Source organism: Micromys minutus (genome assembly GCF_963924665.1).
Source record: "Micromys minutus genome assembly, chromosome: 9".
Classification (NCBI taxonomy): domain Eukaryota; kingdom Metazoa; phylum Chordata; class Mammalia; order Rodentia; family Muridae; genus Micromys; species Micromys minutus.
Window position 1 is genome coordinate 52,106,072 of NC_137978.1, and position 14,925 is coordinate 52,120,996.

Below are 14,925 nucleotides of genomic sequence, written 5' to 3' on the forward strand. Positions count from 1 at the left end.
TCTCAAACCCTTTCCCTAGGAAGAGCAGAGAGCCCCAGGATTCAGCCTAAACTCCCCCATATTCTCAGTCCTGGTCAGGATGTGTGTCTGACTGGGGAACCAAGTCCTCCGCCCAGGTCTGGCTGGGAACTGAGCAGGAGTCCTAGAAAATACAGTCCCGAGAGCCTTGCCTGGAGTCTAGTCTTCATTTGCTCCAGGTCTGATCTCCGAAAAACCCCCAGCAGTCTGTCCTGTCGAGGGAGGTGGGGCACTGTTAGAACAGTGGTGAGCACCAGTGCCACAAAGATGTCATGGTGAGGATGGCATCAAGAAATGGAAAGCGGACATTCGGGACAGTGATCCAAAGCACCCAAAGCCCTCACCCCAGTTTAGGAGCCTTTGGTTCTGTAAGACTTAAACCTAGTAAACAAGGAAGGTCTAACCGAGCTGGAGTCTGGCGTTCATGGTGCCAGGCTGGAGTGGTGGGTGGTGGACATGGCTGTAACCATGCCTGCCTCTCTGTATGGTGACATTTGCCTTTCGCGCCCTAGCGCTCAGCACATCTGAAAAGGGCAGAGTCTCTGTTTCATCCCTTGAATCCGAGACTCTGCTCGCTAGTGTAGCGAAAGTGGAGATCTAAAGTGCAGGCTTCAGCCTCTGAGGTGGAGGGCAGGTCTGCTGTCCAGACCCCTGCATCCACCAGGAGGGAGCCTGGGCTCAGCCTCTTGGATGATGAGGGCTTGCTGGGTGAGCGTTAGCATGAGCAGATCAGCGGGCTCAGAGAATGTACAAGCATGGAAGAGGCCCGCCCAGCCCTGGCTGAGCTGTAACACACAGAACCGTGAGCCCCGTACAGGAAGCCCCATTTTTGTGATGCTTCAGGGTGGCTGATTACACAGCTGCTGGGTTCAGAGTGAAAGCCTAGAACACTCACTTCAGATGTGGAAGCTTTAAATGGAAGCTTTGTGTTGTGAGCGCTCAGCACCGGTTCAGGATCTGAACCGTGTCCCCGAAGGGAAAGTGTACATTTTTTATAGGATGGGAACACAAAGCGAGGGGCATTGGAGTAAGCTGTTGCACTGACAGATCAAATCTTCACATAAGGGGCTGAGCGAGGAAAGGAACTTTGGCGACTGGGCATTAGCAGGGTCGCCTGGTTTCGGGGTCTTTGAGTCAGCTTTTTGTGGCTAGGTCCCCTCCTGGACTTTGGCTTAGAATTTAGAATGAAGGAGCGGGCAAGCTGCAAGTAGTCAGTCAATACAGGCAGCACATTATGACTTGTGTGCCTTAGTTCAGATAATAGGATAAGAACATCTTTACGTCCCTTACTGGTTAACAGACCAGCATGAAACACCGGAAGAAGCAGGACCGGAGCTAGGTTCCCGCACCCAGGAACATGAACTCAGGTTCGATCCTGCCGGCAAGGTGGCAAGGTGGATCTCGTTCCTCAGATGGCTGAACTCAAGAAGCTACCTCACAAGTGGGTGGTGCTGGTCTTTATTCACAAGCTACTGTCAGGTTCTCAGAGCCAGGGCCAGACATGGAGACCATGGGAATGTGCCCACTTGCCCCGTTCCCTCTCCTCAGGAGGTAGTGGAGGAAATTGATTTGTATAGTGGTAAAGAACACATGGGGCTCCCTTCACTTAGTAGGTCAGCCAACATATGTGTTTTGAGCCCATACTGTGTGCCATGTACAGTGCTGAGCAGCAGGGATTTGGAGATTTAAAGAAACACACACAGACTTCAAGTCTGAGAAGTTTGAATTCCAGGGAGAACTCTGAGAGCCATGACAGCTTCTACCGATGCCAAAGGCTAAACCCTGGGCTGAGAAAGCCAAGCACACGGAGACAGCAAGGTCAGCAGAGGGGCTGGGAGTCCAGGCCCTGGGTTCTACCTCGCTCAAACCACATACTCATTTTTCTTCCCCAACCTAGCCTTGTACAGCAAGTAGTCATGGGGGTGAGGCAGGGAGGCAGGAATCTGAGACCTAGGAACATCAGGGAAGGGCTCAGGCATCCCGATGTGGTTAGGTTAAGCTAGAGCCTGTCACCTTCTCAGGGGTCAGAGACTGGTTCTGACCTGGAAAGATGTCTGGGTGGCAGCCGAGATGGAAGGAGAGAAGCCAGGATGATACTCAGCGTGGAGGGCTGGGTTGCTCTGTGAGACCCAGGTCTCTTCCGCCACTGGGGCCAGTCTCTACACTGGAAACAGATGGGACGCGTTTTGGAGGGCGGCGTGAGCCCCAGTCAGCATTGTACCGGGAATCAGAGCAGGGACTGTTAGGGCATGTTGGTGCTTGCAGGAAATCATCGATTTCTTGGAAGGGCAGCCATTCGACCACACCAGGGACTGCCAGGCCTGCAATGGGGGTAGAGAAGAAATTCTGTCTACTCGAGGGAGCAGTCAGACTGGGAGGAAGGACACAAGGACCAAATAGCTTGGGAGGTGTGGAGGTAAGTGTCTGCTTAGGAGCAGCGGCCACTATCTGGGAAGAAGGTTCCTTCAAGGAATGCAGGGACGAGGTGGGGCTGACATTTTGTCTGAGACCCTAAAGAAGAGGAGTTGAGAAGGCTGAGTGTGCTGTGTGGATCCCCACCCCAGGTAGATGCATGGAGGATAATACAGGACAGGGGGTGGGAGGATTAGGGGGGCATTGGATTCTTCTCAAATCCATCATCCCACCTTCAAGCTGCTGGCACGGCCTTGCCAGCACAGCCCGATTCTGTGTTGACAAAATACTCAAACGAAATGATTACACGTTAATAAAATACAAGAGGAAAAATTTAGACTCAGCCTCCTGGTTTGTGCTCCTCATCCGTGCCTCAACAGGATGCCAGAGCCACTCTTCCCCCACCTTGCCTTAGTTGATTCCCCTGCAGCTCAATTCTGTAATACGTGACCTATCTACAGGGCTAGCCCCGCCCCGGCTTCCCTCCCGTGGTTTCTCCCTCCCCCAATGCACCACGCCCATCCTTCTTTATATGCTTTGCCACCATCAGAACAGAAGTTCACAAGAGCGGTGATTCTGTTTCCCTTGCTGTCACTGTTGTGTATGTGAATTTGGGTGGAGGGACGAAGGCATCTGGAGAGGCTGGAGAGACAGCATGCTCTTAAAAACACTTGTTGCTCTTGCTGGGGACCTGTTTCTAGTTCTGGTGTTCATATGGTAACAACTCACAATCATCGGTAGCTTCAGTTCCAGGGGATCCGGCACCCTCTTCTTTTACCCTTGGGCATCAGGCATTCACATGACCCACATACACACAGACAAAAAACCAAAAAAAACACTGTGTGCGTGTATATATATATATATATGTGTTTTAAAGAGGATGTTGGGATGTGAAAGAGTCTGTAAGTAACTCTGAAGGATGATGGAAGGACATGGTGTTTTGAGGGTGTAATAGAGAACTTTGTCCGGTCAAATCCAGGAGAGCTTAACGGTCAGTGAGAAGCCTGACCTCGGTCCTTGGAGCTACATGTCTGAGGTGTTGGGAGCATAGTGTGGAAACAAGAGATGTGACCCCAGGCTGCTGCTGACACAGGTAGCCTCTGAGCATTGGTCTAGTACACAGCAGCAACTCCTGACCCATCCCAAGGCACACACAGTCCAGTGCCGGTCTCCATCACCCAGCCAGCATGCTGGCCAACAACTTGAACCTGACCATGTCCAAGAGTCCCCATCTCAGGCTGATCCCAGAAGACCCCAGAACTGGGAAAGGGAGAGCTTAGAGGCCACTCTTGGGCTCAATGCTGCCCTTCTGGAAGTCTCGTTTCTGGTTCTGGCTATACCCAAGAGACACAAAAGAAGTGGCTTGTGATTCAGAGGAGACAGAGGCTGGAATGAGGGCACATTAGTCAGGGTTTTCTAGAGTCACAGAACTTGTGGGTAGTGTATATAATAATGGAATTTGTTGATGACTTACAGTCTATAGTCCAACTCCCCAACAATGGTCAGTAGCATCTGGGAATGGAAGTCCAAAGATCTAGCGGTTGCTCAGTCTCACAAGGCAGGGAGGTGAAGAAGAGGCCCTTCTTCCAATGTCCTTATGTAGGTCTCCAGCAGACAGTGTGGCCAAGATTAAAGGTGTGTACCACCACACCTGGATCTGGGACTTGCTTTGACCCAGATGACCTTGAACTCAGAGATGTCCTTGTCCTAGTGTCCTGGGATTCATAGCCACCATGCCTCAAGATTTCCATGCCAAGATCCAGGTCAGAAACTTGTGTCTCCCAGCCTCAAGATCAGGATCACAGGTGAGTCTTCCAATTCTGGATCGTGGTTCATTCCAGATCTAGTCAAGCTGACAACCAGGAATAGCCACCACAGAGGGGGACCTCCTCCTCTAGCTGCCTCACTGTGGTGAGTAGCTGGTGCTTGTGTAATCCTGTGCATTCATTCATGCATGGTCTTACTGACCACTGGGAGATCCTCGGAACCAGTTATTCACTCTCCTGCCACTGGTGAAAATGAAGGCTCGAGTCTGCACAGCACCAGGAGGCAAGCCTCATCCTCAGATTTGAAATCTCGCTCACTTCCCATGATGTCTACTTCCTTACAAACCAGTCAGATTTGAACTCACCTAGGAGATACGCCTTACCTCTGAATGCTCCTTTGAGGGTGTTTCTGGGGTAGTTTGAGGAGTTAAGCCCAACTCTGAATATGGTAGGCACCATTTCATGGCTAGAGACCCAGATGGACTAAAAAGGGGTAATGGAGAAAGCTAGTTGGTCATTAGCATTTCTCCCTCTCCTTCCTCTCTCCTTCCCCTCCCTCCTCCCTCTGTCTCTCTCCCTCCTCTCTCCTTCACCCTCTCTTCTTATTCCTCTCTCCTCCCTCCTTCACCCTCCCTTCTCCCTCCTCCCTCCTTCACCCTTCCTCCTCTCCCTCCCCCCTCCTCTTTTCTCTCTCCTCCCTAACTGTAAATCAATATACCCAGCAGCCACAAGCTCTGGCTCCCATGCCTCCTCTAGCATAATGGAACTATGTATGCCCTCAAACAAATTCTTAAGAGCCCAAAACAACCCCTTCCTTTCTTAAGTAGCTTCTGCCAGAATCTCTGTCACAGAAAAAAATACCTAAGACACATCCCATCTCTCCCTATATAGGAGAGAAACATTGGACCAGAAGCTTTCTGAGGTTATGGCTTAATGGAGTCAGGGAGCAATTCTTGGATGGTGATGAATAACTTATGTAGTCTCTCTGGGTGTTAGACGCCTCATTTATAAAGAAGCAGTGAAGATTACCCAACTCAGGCGGCTGCCAGGCAGAAGAGACAAGGCAGCTTGGAGCACAGTGTATTTATATATAATAGCTGCTTAGTTAATCCTTGACTGACATCCCGGGACTGAGATCTTGCCTGCTCTTGCATGGTGACCGTTCTAGGGAGGTCTGGTTAGATTTTGCCAGGATCCTGTCTCTGATTCTAGGAAGCTTCAGTATTTTCTCTCCAGAACCTCGCTTGTCACAATCGGTGGCATCAGCTGCTTGTTAGGAAGCCACAATCGGGGAGCCTGACAGCTGGTGTCGCCGTGTCAGCCTCTGGGGAGGAAGACGATGTTCACAGTCAAGGCTGGGCTGAGTAAATAGCGCCAGCTCAGCACCTACTGTATACATGCACACTGAGCCCGGCTCTGTTCGGCCCAGCCCAGCCCAGCACAGGGTGAAGAGGCTTGGGAAGCAAGTGTCCTCCCTTCTCCCTCCTCTTTAAGTTCCCTCCAACCTCTTCCCACCCCCTAATCAGGGACCAGACCGCTCACTAACCCTCAGTGTGGCTTCTGCCAGGTTTCTGTTTGTGGGGAAGGTCACGGCCAATCCACATCTTCCTCTTCCTCCTCCTATTTGCCCATCTGACTTAAGGACCCTTTGGGTGATCAACACCCAAGCCAGGGGTTTCATCACCTGCTCTGACACTTTCTGTCCTTCATCCCGAATCCTGTACTAGGCAGGGCATGCATGTCACCCCCAATGCCCAGACCTCTGCTGTACACACACCAGCCACAGAGTGCAGTGACTTGCCCAGAGCCATGTGGCTGGACTGGGTACCACCTAGTTCACAGCCTTTGCCTGAAAGTCTGGTGGTTTTGAGAGGTAGTATTGGTGGCTATGACAAGATGGTTGAGGTAATATTCTTTTGCTCCAAGGGAACGCTGGCTACCTGGGGCGAGATCTGTCTATGAGTTAGGGACCCCACTGTGGTTCTTAAACATTAGCAGGGAAGCCAACATGGGGACTAGCATTAGATGTGAGCTATACTGACCACCAGGTGTCACCCAAGTCCTAGAAAACAGTCATAAATCTGACCTCAGTGGGAGAGGATGCACCTAACCTCACAGAGGCTAATGCTAAGGTCTGAGGATAGCCCTGGGGGAGGGGCACCTGCTCAGAGGAGAAGGGGAGGGGGAATGATTTGGGAGGGGATGACCAGGAGTGGGGCAGTGAGTGGGATAAAAAGTGAATAAGCAATAAAATAATAATACATTTTAAAAAACAGAAAAAAACCCTAAGGGTCCCAAAGTCCGTGACTAGGGGAATGAGGGGAGACAGGAGCTAGTTGGAGAAGGAGTGGACCCAAGGGAGCAAGGAGAGTATCGTCTTCCAGCTTCAGCTGACAACCTTAGGGCACAGGAAGACTGAGTCGGAGTAACAAAGGAGAGACAGACGGTGGGAGCAGGGAGACCCCTCAAGGCTCTGGTCTTTCACCCCAGCTCTACCTGAAGGGCCTCCGGGGCACACCAGGGACCCCCCACACTTGATACATCCTCATCTCTCCTGGCACACCACAGGGCACCATGTGTGAAGGTTATGGTCCCCTGTGCCTTTCTCACCTCCCAGGCTCTTGAGGAACAGAGGTCATTCCTGGGGTGCAGGGTGGGGGCAGATGACACAGAGACACTGTCTTCTTCTAGAATCTCATAATGAGCTTGGTCTACCAGCAGAAAGGCTGCTTTACCGAGGACCGAGGCAGGGGGACAGAAGCCATGTGTGTCAGCCTTGCCTACCTTGGGAACTTTGTCTCCCAAACCCTCTGGAACACTGGGCTGGCTTGGTTTTGCTCACTGTACACATACCACAGTTGGGAAAGAAGAGTTTCAACTGAGAAGCTGTTTGCATCAGACTGGCCTGGAGTCATATGAACGGGGCATTTTCTCGGTTAATGATTGACATGGAAGGGTCCAGCGTGTGGGCGGGGCCATTCCCAGGCAGGGGCGAGTCATATGAGAAAGAAAGCTGAGCAAGCCTTAGGGAGCAACCCAGTGAGCTGCTTTCTTCTGTCCCCTGCCTCTGGTCCTGCTGCCCCACCCTGCCTTCCCTCAACGATCAACTGTGACTGGGATGTATTAGGTGAATAAACCCTGTGCCCCCCGGGTTGTTATGCGTATCTCAGCAATCAAAATTAAACTAGGACTAAAATCCATGTCTCTGGACCCTGCGCACATGGAGAAACAGACATGAAGACATGAATGGGAGAGGAGGCAGGGGCTGGGACCTAGAAGGATTTCCTCTATTGCTTCCTGTGGCTGCCCGCTTTATCTGAGGCATCTGCCTCGGAACTAGTACCAGGAGGACACCGATTTCTTGCCTCTCTCTGACTCTCCCACCCTTACTTAGCTCACTAAGATAGCAGCCATTTTCCTGGCTCTCCTTTCAAGCTGTGAAGTTTAGGCCAGAGGTTCCACCACAGAAGGGACAACCAGAGGCACAGCCCTGAAAGAGGGTGGTGTCCGGACCTCAGCCACTCCTTGCTGCGCATCAGTGTGTAGGCACAAGGGAGGGGTAGTCGAACGCCGTTTCCATGATCTGGAGCACAGCCGAGGCTTTGGAGACTCTGGGACACAGTTGCTGAACTCTCTGGATCTCAGCTCGTTGTCACAGATGGGCAAGGTGGATGTCTGAGACGACCCACACAGGCTGTGATCATCGACTGTTGGGTCCCTACGCCATTGTTCACGACCTGGGCATCCTTTTCCTACGTTCTCAGCCCGTGTCTTTAACTCACAGGACCACATCTCCCCATAAGCAGGGGATTGAGGGAAAAGACAGCCCTGCCAACCATGACATGACAAGGAACCTGCCTTCCTCGGCACCAGAGACCTAGGAATGCATCCCTGTACCCACCCTGAACTCAAGAAGGACCCAACAGTTGCAGCCAAGATGGGAGGGCTTTTATTAGTCTGAGGAAGGGACGTTCTATTCTGTGAAGACACGGGGCAGGCGGGAGGAGGGCGGAGGTGCAGGTTTTCTGGATACCACAGAAGTCGGGTCTCATTGGCCCAGCCCACTCTATAGGTGTATACCCATGGAGGAGCCCCTAAGTCTGGGGTCAGAACTCATCAGGAAGCTCCCTGAACACCCATCCCAGCTCTACCCCTGGCTTGGTGGGACCAGTGAGGCAGGAGAAGAAGAGGGTATGAAGCAAGCTTCAGAGTGGTCCTTCTCACACACAGTGACCCCTTCCTCCCAATGCTGCCGTTACAGACACTGCCACTTGCACTAACATCCTTCCTAACTCTACCACCGCCGTGCTTGGCTCTCTGTCCCCAGTGACAATGTCCCACGTAGCCACACAAGCTGAGCTTCCTGGTGAATGTTCTCAGCAACCAGACGGGGCTGGCATCCATGGACCCTCAGCGTTAACATTGGACGAAGTCAGAAGACAGATATGAGGCAGGGCTAGACACTGCTGACCCTGAGATGGAACGAGAGGCAGGGGACAGGGGAGGTGCACCTGAAGAAACACGAGGCTGGGGACAGCGGAGAAGGTGACCTGCCAGCAGGAGCCTTCACCTCTGCCCAAGATTCCAGACCTCTGGGGCGGAGTGCCTTCAGTTACACTAGCCCGTCACCATTCTTTCTCTTGCTATTCTCACGGTCATGTCTGGCAGCTGGCTCTACACCTTGCCTCTACCTCTCCACTGATGGCAGCCCTGGCTTGCCACTCAGCATCTGAGTGGGACAATGACACGGGGATAGGAGTGCATACCACTTCTGTGCAGGAGTCAGAGGAACAGGAAAAACTGTACACGTACTACACACATTGGGGCTCTGTGCCCTCAGAGCCTGCTGGGAGGCACTCTAGGTAACAGAAGTCAGGCTTTGGACCTAGACGCATCCTGTTGGCTAAGGACCAGGCGGGGTCACCCACTCCGCGAATGAGACGCTAGAGAACCACAAGTCCTCAAAGCAGAGATGACTCTTTATGTCAGCTTGTGGGGCCCTAGGGGTGCGCAGAACCCAGGCCTCAACCTAGCACTCTTGCCTGCCTGGGAGTGTAGTTCCAGGCCTGTGAAGTGTCTCAAAGGTTCTTGGAGCCGGGGCCACAGCAGTTCCCTTCCATATCCAGGAGAGACGCGGCACGTCATGTGGTTTTCTGCCAAGATCTGTTCCAGATGCTTAGTGTGAAGCTGACGTACTGATGGCACTGACAAGCCTGACCTTCCAGAATCTTCTAGTGCTGAGCTCACTACAGGACTGGGACGGAGCCATAGAACAGTCCTGCACCCTCTCTGACCCCACACATCAGATGTAGACCCAGCCGGACACTCCACCCTCTTTTCTCTCGGACCTCGGTCAGGCTAGGTTGAAACAGGTTGTTGGGAAGCCGTACCCACAGGTGACTTCCTCTGGGTACGGGTCATAGATGCTGCAGTTGGGCGTGGGACCTTGGCAGTAGACGTTGAGGTAGCCTCGGTACTTGTCCCTGTATGGCTGATCCTTGAGACACAGGGTCAGGTTCTTGTCACACTCGCATGTCTGCTTGTCACACTCGGTCTCGTTGAGTTCAGCTGTCATGGAAAGGAGGTATGGGGTCTGGGTGATGCCAAGACAAGAGAGAAGGGAGGGAAGCTGGCTCAGAGAACCCAGTGGCCTTTGGGATATGACTTCAAGCCAGTAGGTCTTGTCCTACCCTGACCCTTAGGGTACCCTGCTCTGGCTGGGGCCCCACAGCCTCATGAATGCCTCTAGCACAGGGTGAAACCGAAGTCTAATGTGGCCATTGTATAGTCTGGACAACAGAGGTTGCAGAGGAGGAATGGGGAGCTGGAGAGATGACTCATCAGTGAAGATCACTGGCTGCTCTGGAAGAGAACCCGGGTTCCGTTTTCGGTCCCCACATCAAGTGGCTCATAATTGCCTGTAACTCTAATAACGGAATCTGGTGCCCTCTGCTGGCCTTTATGGGTATATGCGCACACAGACACACACACACACAGTACACATACAGACAATCAGGCACACACATACACATACACACACACACATACACATATACACACAGTACACATACAAACAAGCAGGCACACGCACACACACAGTACACATACAGACAAGCAGGCACGCACACACACACACAGACACATACACATACAGACAAGCAGGCACACACACACATACACATACAGACAAGCAGGCACACACACACATATACATACAGACAAGCAGGCACACACACACATAAGCAAACTTGACAAAATGACGAAGAAAGGAAAGGGGTAAACCCACCCCTATTTGTCATTGCCTACTCTCCCAGACCCCCTCCCTTCCGTGGAAAAGTCAGACAAGCCCTCACTTTCCCAGAGAGTGATTGGAAAGGGCCAAGAATCAAAGCATAGTTCTTACCCAAATTCATGCTGCGTATTCTAATTCCTCATTGTATGCTAACATGAATATAAAACCAACAGCTAACTTTGAGTGTCAGCGTATCTCACTGGGGACAGTCTTATCCCTCAGAAAAGCATTTCTCATGGTTTGCCTGAAATCTAATTTTAGTGGGGCATCCTGGGATTGTGTTAGGATTTCTCCCCCCTGCCCCTGCCTCTTTGGGGTGCCAAGGCCCCATTCCAAGCCGCAGTGTCAGGGGAGGGACTCACTGCAGACAATCACGGTGTCATTCTCGATCCTGTGGTCATAGTGGTCCACGTAGGGGCGGCAGCCCTGGTCGAAGAGCTTCTGATAACAACAATCATGGGCATGACAGCACCTAGAGGGGCCGAGGTGAGCAGACGGTTGTGGGTAGCTGACCTGTGTCCTCCCCACAACCCCAGCAGAGACCTCAGACCATCTGTTTTAGTTCCTAAGACTACATTCTGGAGGAGGGGGGGCAGAGTAACATGCCCAAGGTCACACAGTCAATCAGAGGTGTCACTGGTACCCTGGATTCTCATCATTGACCCTGTCACTTTGTTAGGGCTCTGGGACCAGACAGGAGCTGCAAGAGGAGTCAGGTGTTCCGGCAACCCAGTCAGGGAGGGAGAGTAAAAAAGATGCTGTGGCTTTCAGATCCACGGGAAGTACAGCCTCCTCCATGCAGAGGCCTGATTGCTCCAGATAGCCAGGGAGGGGACATGATGGGGGTGGGGCTAACACACTTATCTGCTGACAGCCGGCTCCCTTTGGGGCCAAACTTGGTGCTGGCTGCTCTTAGGGAAGTGTGAGCAGAAGCCATGGCTTCTGGGAGTTGGTGGGGGGTGGGTGTCTCTTAGTCTGAGGGAGGAAGCATGGTCTAATGGCGGCGGGTTCCATCATGTCCCTTAGCACTGTGGAGCATCAGTGAGGAAACTGGCACCTTGTCCTTAGGAGGGCATAGAATACCACTCGTTCCTTGAGCAAGAAGGTTGAGATATGGGCAACAAAAACAGCATCTAAGACATCAACGACGAAGCGCCCTTCCTCCTCAGCCCGTCTGTCAGCCGCTCCCATCTCTCACCACGGGAGGCCCCCAGAACTTACCAGTCCACTTCATCCATGGGATGGCCGCGTCCCCCCAGCCCACAGTAGCAGCCGTAGCCCACGAAGGACAGGATGGAGTTTCTGTGTGTGACGGTCTCCACCATGGACTTGAGGTTCAGCAGGCTGCTGTGGGTCATAGACACAACTGCAAGAGAGCTTGGAGCGTTACATCCCTCCTGGTAGTGCCTCAGCGCCAAGACAGGAAAGGGGAGGAGGGATGGGAGGGGTAGAAACACACAAAATCCTCACTCCAGCCCAGAGGACCAAATGTGGTTCATTTTAGCTGCAGGCCAGGCGGTGTCATAACCCCCTGCATTTGCTAACTCATTGCATTCTCCCAATAACCCCTGGCTTCGTTATCTGATTTTTACTGATAAGCAAATTGAGGCTGGAGCCCTGAGTGACTTGCCCAGGGTCACGCTGTCACAGGATATAAGAGAACCCGGACCCAGGGTTCCTCAGCCACGCCCTCTGCCTCACATGCATAGCGTCTGATGGAGCCACTTCCTGATAAACACAGAGTAACGTGAAAATACTAAAAGCCAGAATTACATTTCAGCTGGGTTTGACGGTACAAACTGTTTCCATCTACTCAGGAAATAGTCTGAGACAGGAGGATCGAACATGCAAAGACTGCCTGGGCTATAGACTGGGTTCAAGACCAGCCTGGGCAGCTTGATGAGATCCAGAAGTCATTCTGAATGCCTGGCTCACTAGCAAGGGTCACAGAAGCCACATACTATCATGAGTTACAGGAGCTCGATTCTTTTCACTCACTCTCTTCATGACCTTCGTCTGGTGTCTCTGTGGCTCAAGGGGAGCCAGGAGGAGGAGTGTCACCTCAAGGTGCACACACAGAGGAAGCAATGCAAAGTCACTTCTGCCACCAGCAGACATCGGCTTCAAGGCCCAGTTCCTTCCTCTGTCAACCCTCTCTGTGGTCCCCCTGTAGGGTGTGGCTCTCTCCGAGCAATGTGTCCTGAGTCAGTGAAGTGAGCCTGGGGCCTGCAGTTTCTACTTGGGTGAAGCCACTCACCCCTCACCCCACCACCACAGCAGGAGGGAGGTTTTATTCCCATTTGCAGGGTGAGAAAATAAGGCTCAGAAAAAAAAGTAGAAAGCCTTGTCCAGGTGTCACAGACTGGTAGTAGCAACATTCAGGGAGGAAGCTGGCCTGTGTCCTTAGCCGGATGCTTAGCCAGACGGTGTGGAACCCGGGTACATGCGACCTCCACTCTGGCCTGCTCCAGTTGCACCTGCCCCTTGCCCACCCCGCATCCTCCGACTTCATGGACAAGGAAACCTTCTGAGAGACAGGAAGTCTAGGATCAGAAAGCTGGAGGCTGGGTGGACCCCAGCGGGCCTCTGTGAGGCCCTGGCTGTCTCCTCTCCTGACTCCAAAGCTCCAAAGCTCCATCTCCTAGTGCAGCTGTTAGACATTTTACCCTGGGGGTAGGATACATGCAGCAGGCTCCTGGTCACCAACCGTCAGCTCTCTCGGGGTGAGAGCAAGAAACATATGATTATGCACAGGATAGGCACACCTCCTTACACTTCTCACTTCTTGCATGCTCGCGCGCGCGCACACACACACACACACACACACACACACACACACTCATACGCACACGCGTGCGCGCTCATGTTGAGCTATGCCCCCCACTGTCACTCACACACTGTGGACACAGACATCACAGTGAACACAGACGTAGGAATACAGACGTACACAGAGGTGCCAGCCGTGAGCCGAGTTTTACTGACACGTGGGGCCTACAGACATCGTGTTTGCTCCGACACGCCTACGCTCATGCACAGACGTGCATCTAGCTGCACGCACACTCATTAACTCCTGCCAGCACGGAAAGTCACCAGTGCACATTGTCGGGCCCACAATGATAGCAAACACTGCCGGTTTACGAGGCTTGCTCAGCTCTCCGCACCTGCCAGGCATAGCTCGTAAAAGGGGAGGCTCCTGGCTTGTTTACAGGTGTCTAGAACTAAACAGCCCCCAGAGGGTACGATGAAGCTGGACAGGGAAGTGGAGAGGCCCAGAGAGAGGAGGGACCTGCTTTCCAGTGACACCCACAACATAGGCACTAGGGAAAGGCTGGGGGTGGGGGTGGGGAGCAGATAATCAGAAAGGTCTCCCGGGAGCCATGCTCACCACTGCTGGCCAGGACTGCGATGGCGAAGAATTTCTTCATACCCAGGCTGGACCTGAGAGAGGAATAGCCATCCTGAACTCTCTAGCTACCCATAGTGTGTCTCACCCAAGGCCCCACCCCTGCCCGCTCCAGCTGCCTGTAGCCAGTCTCATCCAAAGCTTCACACATGCTTTCTCTTGCCCTAGTTACTGTCACCCAGCCCTGGGATCAGCACCTCCCCACCCGGCCTGTGTCTTCTGGGAGAACACACCCCAGAGTGGCAAAGCCACCAGAACCAATTTCAGCTCCGACTTTGAGGTCCAAGGTAGGAAGCCATTGTTCCCACCAAGGCCAGCTCTCTTGAATCTATACTCCAAGGAGTCCTGGGACCCTAGTCATGGGAACCCACATGGCAACTGGATCTTAAAAGCTAAAACCAAGAAACCCAAGGGATCTAGTTCCAGCTCTACAAATGCTGAGCAACCACAGGCAGAGCTCTCAGCCTCTCTGGGCTTCAAGAACATAATAAAGTTGACTAAATGGCCCCAAAGTTCATCTAGCACTAAAATGCAGCTGGCCACATCTGCTCAGCATGTAGAAACTCAGAGATCTCCTTCCGGGAGAACCAACCCCGGGAGTAGATCCCTTACCCCTCTGCTGCCTCTCTCCGTTGAATGGTCCATTCCAGGACAGCAAAAAAACACCTACCTGGAAGCTTTAGAAGGAGAGGCCCTGAGGCTTGGAGTCTTCTGTCCAGTGGAGTGTTTAACCAGCACCTTCTTTCTGAACCCTTTGGGGTTGGCCTGTGTCCCATCTGCCATGTCGTGGATTTTGGGAAGCCAGCGACATAGAGCTCGAGAGATCCTTGATATGTCCAGAAGTCTCAGGAGAGCAGGCCCCAGCTTCACGCTGTCACACACACTAGCAGGGTAATGCTGGGGCAATGCCCCTGGGCAGGAGGCAGGTGACAGATGTCCTAGAAACAGCTGGCTCCTCCTCCTCCCTCCCACTGCTACAGCCCTTCCCACACCTGGCTGGTGAAATTCCCACCCCATATCAGCCTACCCACCCC

The 14,925-nt window shown here is 52.8% G+C and overlaps 1 protein-coding gene across 1 annotated transcript; it reads right to left on the minus strand.

Moving 5' to 3' along the window:
- Nucleotides 1-9,549: 9,549 nt before the first annotated feature.
- PLA2G2F (phospholipase A2 group IIF) lies at nucleotides 9,550-14,674 on the minus strand (the record flags this gene model as incomplete). Its single annotated transcript, XM_080921259.1, has 5 exons — nucleotides 9,550-9,764; nucleotides 10,851-10,960; nucleotides 11,710-11,854; nucleotides 13,874-13,926; nucleotides 14,562-14,674. 5 exons carry the CDS (start codon nucleotides 14,672-14,674, stop codon nucleotides 9,550-9,552), a joined length of 636 nt encoding a protein of 211 aa, XP_080777385.1.
- Nucleotides 14,675-14,925: the final 251 nt, after the last annotated feature.